This window comes from Antrostomus carolinensis, unplaced genomic scaffold (genome assembly GCF_000700745.2).
Source record: "Antrostomus carolinensis isolate BGI_N321 unplaced genomic scaffold, ASM70074v2 scaffold15068, whole genome shotgun sequence".
In the NCBI taxonomy this organism is placed as follows: domain Eukaryota; kingdom Metazoa; phylum Chordata; class Aves; order Caprimulgiformes; family Caprimulgidae; genus Antrostomus; species Antrostomus carolinensis.
In genome coordinates, this window is record NW_010331029.1 from 23,610 (window position 1) to 33,731 (window position 10,122).

The 10,122-nt window shown below is 41.6% G+C and overlaps 1 protein-coding gene across 1 annotated transcript in view; it reads left to right on the forward strand.

Annotated features, from left to right (window-relative positions):
* The window catches only part of SLC35D4 (solute carrier family 35 member D4), a gene marked incomplete at both ends in the record, with an annotated part of 28,910 nt that extends 21,529 nt beyond the window's left edge, over positions 1-7,381 (forward strand). Inside the window, 3 exons of the mRNA XM_010173096.2 lie at positions 3,203-3,237; positions 4,500-4,569; positions 7,288-7,381. Of these exons, the coding sequence (XP_010171398.2) occupies positions 3,203-3,237; positions 4,500-4,569; positions 7,288-7,381 (199 nt within the window). The remainder of the gene's footprint in view (positions 1-3,202; positions 3,238-4,499; positions 4,570-7,287) is intronic.
* Positions 7,382-10,122: the final 2,741 nt, after the last annotated feature.

Sequence of the window (10,122 nt, forward strand, 5' to 3'; positions counted from 1 at the left end):
GAACAGTTTGGGAGAGAAGAACATTTTAAGCAAATGTACATGAATGGGAACTTTCCAGAACCAAAGAAATACTTGCTGATGTTGAAAGTGTGGCATTCGTCTCACTTCATCACTTACAGCATGATTATTTGATGGCTTTTAAAAAAGGATCCAGGCCAGGAACAAGTATAGGAGGGAAAGCAGAGCTGTGCTGTGCAGAGAAGGGAGGGGTGATGTTGCTTCTCAGTGCCCAACCCCATCCTGTTCATCCATCTCCCTTGTGTTTAAGCATGTGGGGCAGGGAGAGGGAGGAAGATAAGAGGGGAAATGTACTTCCAAGAACCTCCCTCTAATCCTCCAGTGTTGTTCCCACCACCTTTTTTTACTGCAGTATTGTGTTTCCCCGCACTCTTGACTTCTGCGTTAGTGTTCCGCTTCCTAGTGTTTTTTCCAGTAATCTTGCATTGTCTTTTATTCCTTTCCAGACCGCCACTTTTTATCAAGGAGAGAGCCAGATTTGCCACCCCCACAGACAAGGGGTAGTGTAAGGGGGGTGGGTAGTAATGTCTACCTGGCATGTTGGGGGATACATAATGTGTCTTAGAAGCGGGTCACGGCTTATCTTGGGCTTTCTCCTATGGTGAGGCAGGTATAGATATGTTACTTCTTGTGGAGAACCTGGAAGAAAGTTTCAGTACATCCCAGTGTCTGTCACTGTCTGATATATGTTCACAAAGACATGCCAGATATAGCCTAGCAGTCACTGGTAAGGAGAAAACAAAGACATATAGCAGAAGGGTTTCAAATGGTGATTAAATGCCACTGACAAAGGATGTGAGGTAAGGGCTCTACTCTATGCAGCTAAACTTCATCTGGATTCTGGAAGAGCTACTAATCTGTCACTTTTGTGAATTAAAAAAGCTGCAGTAGATTTTCTGCTACAGGGAAGGGCAGCTTTGCAGGCATAAATAACTGTTCTTGCTGATGAAACCTTCTTTTAGTCAGAAAAAAACCACAGGTGACCCAGCCCTCAGTAGCTCTGAGTACAGGGGAAAAAGAAAGGAGCAGAGAAATCTGGCCCAGGGATTTTGTTTTTGCTGAAGCCTGATGTCCAGGCTGTCCTGCTGGAAACCTCAGAATCCCTAATCTGGTTTTACAACATCATGATGTCTTTTTTTTACTGATGCAACACAGCTTTAATGCTATCTAACCCATTTGCCTTAACCTGCCCCACACTTCACAAAGAAGATTTTGTTTTCCTCCTGTGTTTTCTTTGGATTGAGGCCTGGGATGTCTGGTAGGGTTATCAGTTCCTCTTGGTTGCAGAATGAAGTTTCTCTCTGAGCACTGCCAAGTCTCACTGTTGTGTTTTTTTTTGTTTGGTTTTTTTGTTTAAAAATTAATAATGCAAAAAGCAGAAGTGGAGAATCACAACTTAGTAATAATTCTCATCACTGTTGATATAGTTTCACTTGCCCTGTCAGTCTTCTTGTTTTCTCAAAGGCAATAGGCCTTTGCTTCCTTTTCTCTCTTTACCTGGAAACTGAGGAATTATTATAAATTCCTCTTGGCATCCCATGCAGGGAGAGCATGTGTGTGTGAAGAGGAGAGACGGGGGGGAATCACTGTAAGTGATCTGCTTTGCCTTGTTTAATATCTTTGTGACAACCACATCTTCTAAAAACGTGTATCAACACTGGCAATGTGAACATATTGTACCAGCTGATGCCTTTCAAAGACATTTTATAAAATATTAAGCCTAAAATACCTGTCTGCCAGTCACTCATGAACTGCTTCTTCCTTCAATCTGTTGTCTTCCATGGCTGATTTCAGTGGCAAGCGTCTCCCCAAGGCTTCCTTGGCCATGGGATTTCCATGTTCCTTGCAGTTCCTTTTGTTACTGGTACCTCTGTGAATGATGCTGGGATTCAGCAAAGCATGCCAAGGGCAGGCCACTCGGTGTGAGAACTGGGACCAGCTGAGAGCAAGCAGGCTTGGAAACATCTGTGTTAACCCGGGAGAAGGGAGTTGGACTGGTATAAGCACCACGCTGATGGTACTGTACTGCAGGTACTGGAGGTAGCTCATTTACAGCAAGTGCTGTTTTCTAGCCACAGCCTTGTGTGTTGGGAACCACTTCCAGCTCTTCCTCTGCCTTAACTTTTCATTGTGCAGGCTTCTGTTCCTCTGCTGGCTGGGTTGGCACTTAACTGCCATTAGTGGGCCTAGTGAACTGTAAGAATCACTGGTAATTAGCCAGGGAAAATTGCCTAGCTTTAGCATTCATAACATTAATGAATGTCTTCTTACCTTTGTAAGTCCAGTGCTTGCTGCTTATCAGGAAGCAACCTTTCCAGATGCTCTTTTCTCCTTCTCCCTGTTGTCCTTTGTGTTTGCTATGGACGTATGTTGTTGGTAATTGGAAGAAGCTGTAGCTCTGCTTTGGAGACATGCTTGCTTCTCCCATCTTCCAGTGCCCCATAAAATGTTTCCATAGCCTTCTAACCTTGGAAACAACATGGAATGAAAAAATGTGGAAACAAATCAGAAATTTACTGGAAGAATCAGTAGCACTGAAAAAGGCTCTGTACATCCTTTACCACAAGCTCTGTTTCTGAAAAGTGTGCATCATTTGGGCTGGTACTTGGTTTTATTTTCATGCGTTTTTTAAAAACTTGTTTAATGGCAGCGTTTGTCCTTTCTCTAACTGATGTTTTGGGCATGAATGTGTAGCGCATGTACAACCATCATGCATAAGGCTGTATTTCACTCTTCTAAGGAGTGGAAGATAGCAAACCATGGAACAACAACCATAAATCGCAACTTTCATGCAACTAGACAGGACATCAGGAAAAAACTTCTTTGCTGGGAGGGTAGGATAGCCCTGGTACAGGTTACCAGGAGAGGTATGGAATCTCCATGCTGGAAGGTTTTTGAGACCTGGCTTTTTGAGACAGAGCCACAGAAGACATGATCAAATATTGGTGATAGTCCTTATTCAGGTGAGAGGTTGTATTAGGTCACCCTGCTGGAGATTCCTTCCCAACCAACTTTTTTTTTTTTTTTTTTTTTTTTAGTTGATACTTATGCCTCGGTTATTCTACTTAACTGGAATAAGTTTCACCATGAAAAAAACAAACACAAAGCTATCAATTTATATTGTTCCAGCCATGTCATAAATTCTGTAGTATACAATTAATCTTTTTTTTCTTTTATTTTTTAGTGTGGTGCTGTTGGCCTCTGCATCCCATCCAGCAGGTAAAATGGATCGAGTTATTTCTTTTTTTAGTTTCCATGATGCCTTTCCTTTCCATACATATTTTTAGAGGCCAAACCTTGTAGGATTTTAGCCCTGGAATTCAACAGGAATATGACCAATAATGTGTTATCCCATAGGAAGAGGAGAGGAGGGTATATAACACTGTGTAATTTGCATGATATTTACTAATACCTTTCTTAGCTGCCCTTTGCAAAGAACAGCTCTTGAGGTGGTGCATAGTAAAGAACAGGAATTCCCCAGGTGAATATGTCCTTCTCAGAGCAGTGTCCCAGCAGCCCATATAGAGCTGAGTTTCCTTCTCCGCATTGCCCTCAATGCTATGCAGAGATTTCGTTTTCTTGTTTTCATAAGATGTATCCCATCACTTGAGCCCATGGCAGGATTTCAAGTAGCAAAAGATCAAAGTCTCCTCCAAAATTCAGTGGAGGAATTGAATATTTGATGGTGGCTAATATTTTTATCATGCTAATGTTTAAATAGTTAGAAGGATAATGATGATAATCTATTGCTTTCACTAGAGATTTGCTCAGTCAGAAAAACCAAAGAAGCAGCACTTAAATAAACATAAATTCTCCCTTTAGCCTGGTAGTGTGTGTTGTGTATATAGCATTCCCCCACCAGGATAGACAGACGTCTTAAGCAAAATAGTCCTGCATTTCAAAAAGTGAAAGATGGATCTTGCTCCAGATCTGTAGAGCCTGAAGGCTGGAGAACTCCTGGGAATTCTTGCTACCAAGAACAACGAGAGTCCAAGTTCTTGGAAATGCAAGTACTTTAAAGCTCTGCTTGGATCTAGGAGAACTTTTTTAAACCTCTCAAGTTGCTCTGTGTGACAGAGTTCAAATGCCAGAGGGGGAAGCAGCCAACATATGTCTGTGTTTCCTGTTGCTTCAGTAGGAACTACCATGAACTCTGTAATAAAAGAAGTGAATATGATGCATGTCTATCCACTGGCAACTGTTACTTAAGCAGGATCTTCTGTGTAGTAGCAAACAATACTCTTACATATCCCTTTTCCCCTTTTTCAACCAAAGGGAGGAACTGGCTAGAAGCAAGGTCAGAGAGAAATCATTAAATGCACTAGAAATGTGGAAAGCATCATAAGTGAAAAGTCAGCCAGCTGTAAAAGCTCAAAGGAATGTTAAACTAGTAATGTTTGTCTGATTGCTGTTCCCCTGCTTGTAACAATGGGTAATTTTTTTCCGCTGTGTTCCACTGAGTATATTGCTTTGTCCCTCAGGTGATCTATTCAGTGCCTTGGACTTTCCATTCCTGTACTTCTACAGGTTTCATAGCAGCTGCTGCGCCAGGTAACCTTTCTATATCAGGACATGTGAAAGTTTTCAAAATAAGAGATCCCATTGACTTCCAACCTGGACTCTCAGTTAAAAATTTTGGAACATGCAAAACCTTAGTTATACTAGTTTCTGCTGGCATAAGCCAGTAAAACTGCAGAGAATATGTGTCTGTGCATACCTGTGGATATATGTTTGAAGGCCTGAGATTCAAAAGTGCTGGAAGTATGTGTGTTTATTTGAGTGACTGCATTCTGATCAGGAGAGTTCCCACTAAAATAATTTTTACCTCATGTAGCAAAGCTTTGATAAATAGCATCTCTCAAATGCTTCTCAAGTTGGATTGACCCTTGTAAAACTTGCTGTTTGCAGTGATTACAAAGTATTAGTCTTCAGCAGTATACGAGCGTACATGGATTTATTTACCTGTACATCTTGTTATTTTGCAGAATGCTTTTTTTGAGTAAAAGGGAAAAGCTTTAACAAGCATTCTTTTATTTTGAGTAGTGAAAGTTCACTGCCCAATAGCATAATCCTCACAGAACAATGCAAGTATGTTTTCTATAGGTCTTAATTATCTCAAAAAAATTTATTTCTCTCTTTCCCCTCCAGTCTTTTGCCAAATTGAAGTATTTTCTTTTTAGAGGGGAAAAAATATTTTTGTGCTAACTGATGACAAAAATATTTTCTGATTGTTAGGAATTTTCTTAATTATACCTGGATTTTCCATTAAAAGGGAATATTAAAAATGATTGTTAAATAATTTCCCTATGTACATAGTTTTTTGGTATGAAAGTGGCTTTTTGCAAGGGTGGACTATCCACATTACAAGTAACTTGCAGTTAGGTATTAACAGTAGGTAGATGAAATCTATTTCTTCTTGAAGGCAAGGTCTAATTGCAGGCACTAGTGGATATCTGTCTAGCCCAGATACTCTTCTATTTCAATTGAATTTTACCACTGCAGTAGCCTCCCACTTCCATTTCTATTGCCCCAGCTTCAGTATATGTATAGTAAATAACACTGTACACTACAGCAACTGGAAAGGAATAGGTAGATGGAGAAAGAAGCATCTCAGTTGCTCTCCTACATCTTGTAATCTAGTGTTTTGGTAGACATAAAGGATTTGGAGGAAAACCTATACAATGTAAAGTAAGGGTGACTGATGCAGTTAATTCCACTGTCTGTGCAGAATGTCTGAAGCATTAGTAGTAAGGTGCAAAGTTCTCCATTTATTTAATGAAATAAATTTACATTAATTGTGACAGTAGTATTTCAGGTATTATAATTAGCTGTTTCACAAACAGCTTCAAATCACTCTGACTAAAAGCCCTTCTCAGCAGGGCAGAAGATGTGGAACAAATATAAGCTGCTGGACTTTCAGAAATTTGGGCAATGCTGTTTCACTGAACTTACTGATTTCTCAGAGTGGAAAGTTCTACTGTTCAACATTTCATCCTCTGCAACAGGGAGCTGAGCTTGGGCCTATCTTTTATAATCAAAGCACCATCTGCTTTCTTGGCTCCAGGCACAACAGATAGTCCTTTGGGGTGCCGTGTTATGGCTCAGTGTAAGGAACCCTAGTGCCTCCTACTCCTGGTCAGTTATCTTACCCTACTGTTTGGTGTATCAAAAACACCTCTACTGACTGTGGCTGAAACACAACTTTGCCACATGTACTGAGCAGGGAACAGCACTTGGCTGAGGTACTGGAGTCCAGCATGGAACTTCTGACCTGGGGAGCCACCGTCTTCCACCCTTCCTGCTATTGCAGAGAGGGCACCAACTGCATTGCATCAGTATTCAGAACAGCATTCCTTCTTCGAATACCAAGGCACTTTTTGCTGTGTTGATCCTATCTCCTTTCCCATGCAGCTTCCTACAATACTTTGTAATCTCTTATGCCTCTCGACCAGCCACACAGTAATTTGTACCTGACAAATTTTGAAGTCCTTTTCTATTCCCTGCTTACTAGTTTGCACTATTTCACTGGTTCATAACCAGTGGGTTGTAGGTATGTCACAAGTGAAACAAAATCCAGAGCAAAAGCTTATAAGCTCTTTGAGGTCCAGTGAGATGTGAAACAGAGTTTCCTTAAGAATAGTCTTGGCTACAGGAGCACTGGGGACTACTGTCCTATATGACTTGAGAATCAAAATTCATTTAATTGTCAGCAGAGAGCTTCGGAGTATTCTCCCAGCACTACTGAGTCATCTGTCTGTTTGTTACAGAGTAGAGAAGTATTTGACTTCCTAATTGGAATTTAGGCTTCATAAAGTTTAAACAGCTTGAAAGCTTCAGGCAGAAACTTCCCAGTGGTTATTTTTTCAGTTCAAGGCTCTGTGGAGGTTGAAGTGAGTTAGTTGCCAAACATGTGTGGCTCCTGTTGAAATTAGCATTGCCTTTATTCAGAGACATTTCAATGCCTGAAGTTAATGTTTCACCTCATGTTTCCAGTAATCCCTACTTTTCTGATTGTGCAAGTGTGTTAGAGACCAGCCATAAGAGCATCAGCTTTACTTCACTCAGACTTGAGTCACTGACTGAACAAAACCTGAGATGTACTGGACACGGTGTGAGCTCTTTGTCCACCAGCTTTCTTTCTCCAAAGGGGATTAACACTGCTTGAAGGGTGACTGTTCGGTTCTGCATTAGGAAAACCAAGATGCCTGTAAGAGGTTGCCTAGTTGAAATTAAGAGACTTTATTAACAAGCTTTCCTCATCCCTTGCAGTGGACTGTTGGGATTCTTTCTGATGTTGCACACAGTGAAGCTAAAAAGCAGCACAACCTCAGGGCAATATGCAGCATGGAATTTCCTTGCAAAGGTAAGAGAGACTGTCACAGGAACACAATGGATCTGTGCTTCTCCCAGGAGAACTGAGCAATTTCTGCATCTCTCTCGTTTCCTTTGCTATTCCTGTTTAACGCTCCTAGGACCTGTATGTGCAACCTGCACATAGAGGCAGCAAATGTGAGGTGCTTAATAAGCCAGAATTGTTAGCTGAGATGAAATACTGTTTATCGACTGAGTATAATGGAGCTAGGCTGATTATTACGGCTAAGGATTTGGCCTACTGAATAGAAATAATATCCCAGTAATACAAATCTGTGTTTCCAAAGGTGTTTTGGAGAAGAGCACTCCTTCTAAGAGTGTATGCACCAGCTGTTGTTTCCAGTGTGTCTTCTCAGAATCAAGAGTTAAAACTAGTTCCCTGAAGTTCAGTACCAAACTCCCACTGCTGTCGTTGCAGGAGAGAGCAGTGGATGCCATTTGCCTTGACTTTAACAAGACTTTTGACAGTATCTCTCACAGTATTCTTATATCCATATTAGACTGGTACAGTCTGGATAGGCAGACAATTAGACAGGCAAAAAAATGGTTGGATGATCAGGCTCAGAAGGTAGAGTTTAATGATTCCTGCTCTAACTGGAGGCTTGTGAAAATGGACTAGCACAGGGTCCATTTGTTTAACACCTGGGATCCATCCTGTTTAACATCTTTGTTGAAGAATCAGAGGTGATAGGGTGCACTCACGTTTGCAAAGGACACCAGACTGAGAAGACTAGTCAGTAATGCTGAAGGACAGGGTTGCCTTCCAGAGGGACCTGCACAGGCTGGAGGAATGGGCCAACAGAAATCTCACAAGATTCCGCAAGGATAGATGTGAAGCTCTGCACATGGGAAGGAGGAGCCCCTGGCAATAATAGAGACTGGGGACTGGGTGGCTGGAAGCAGCTGTGTGGAAAAGGACCTGTGAATTTTGATAGACAGCAAGCCTGAACATGAGCCAGCAGCGTGCCCTGGCAGCTAAGAAGGCAAAAAGTATCCTGAGTGGTCCTAACAGTAGCTCAGGCAGTAAATTCATGGAAGTGATCGTGCTCCTCTACTCAGCACTTGGTAGAACACATGTGGAATAGGGAGCCTTGTTTTAGGCACCTCAATACAAGGAAGACATTGATAAACTGGAGAGAGTTCGGCAGAGGGCTGCCAAGAAAGTCAGGGGGCTGGAGCACTTGCCTTATGAAGAGCAGCTGCCAGACCAGGCTTGTTCAGCCTGGAAGAGAGACAGCTTTGAGAGCACCTAACAAACAGCAGCCACCCAGTAGCTATAGAGAAATTATCAAGACAGATCAAGGCTCTTCACAGTGGTGCATGGCAGGGAGATGGATGAAAGATAACAAGCATAAATTGAAACGAGGGGTTCAGATTAGGTATAAGGAAAAACTTTTTAATCCCAAGGACAAGTCAGGCAGAGGCACAGGTTGCCCGGGGAAGCTGTGCAGTCTCTGTCTTTGAAGGTTTTCAAGACTCAAATAGACAAAGCCCTGAGCAACCCATTGTGACCTCTTGAGGTCCATTCCTACTGGAATTACCCTATAATCTGTGGATCTGGGGTTCGGCTGTACTTGATTTAAGTTATTAACAGCTCATTTGTTACATTGTCGGTGGTAAATGCCATCAGAAGAGCTTGTCAGATTCCTTTTCCCTGGTTAGATTTTACTTGATTTCATCACTCTCAGCTAGGTTATTTGAAAACCACAACCTTCCTATGTGGTTTGTGATCACAGCTTTCCTAGTACAGTGAATGAAGTTGTTACCTTAAAAAAAAAAAAGTACACATGCATAGTATGCTTGTTTAGAAACCGTAGTCAAATGAGTCTCTCTTTTCTGAGGTTAACAAGAAGGGAGTGATATGGCTTGTTTTGTGCTTTGCATGCTGTTCCACACTGTACAAGTCACATAGACTTTCTCACCAGTTTGAATTTCTTCCAAACATTCTGACTGTGCAGATTTTAGTACCTTAGCTTTCTCCTCACTCCTTGGTAGCAAGTCAGCTATCTAAAGCTTGCTCTTGCATCAGCCTGAGCAAGAGAAGGCTCTGGGGGCACCTTATGGCAGCCTTCCAGTACCTGAAAGGTGCTTATAAGAAAGCTGGGGAAGAACTGTTCACAAGGGCACATAGAAATAGGATGAGGGGTAATGGTTTTAAAGTAGGAAAGGGTAGATTTAGGTTGAATATTAGGAAAAAGTTTTTCAATATGAGGGTGGTAGATCATTGGAACAGGTTGCCCAGAGAAGTAGTGGAGGCCTTGTCCCTGGAGATATTCAGGTAAATCTGCTCTAGGAAAGATGTCCCTGCTCACTGCGGGGGGGTTGGACTAGATGACCGTTGAAGGTCCTTCCAACCCAATACATTCTATGATTCTGTGATTTTTTTTTTTTCTTTTTTGATGTTCTGAGTTGCAGAAATGGTTCTACATGTGGTATTTATGACCTATCTGAAAAAAATGCAGTCAAAGATGTGTTGTGAAATATATTTGAGGCAGATTTGGGTCCTTCCCAGCTGAAGTGGATCAGAGCCTCAAAGTCTGGACTGGATCAAAGCCTTCCCAAAGTTTGAGTTTCTGGGTTTGTGTTGTTTTGGCCAACTCTAGACATAAATTAGACAAAGTTGTCACTGTGTGTCACTGTGATAATTTGATCTGTTATTCTTCCTTAAAAGTCTGTGTTTGTTAATGTGCATGGTTTAATTTTCTTGCTTAGGAAGGTTTCCGTAACAGAGTA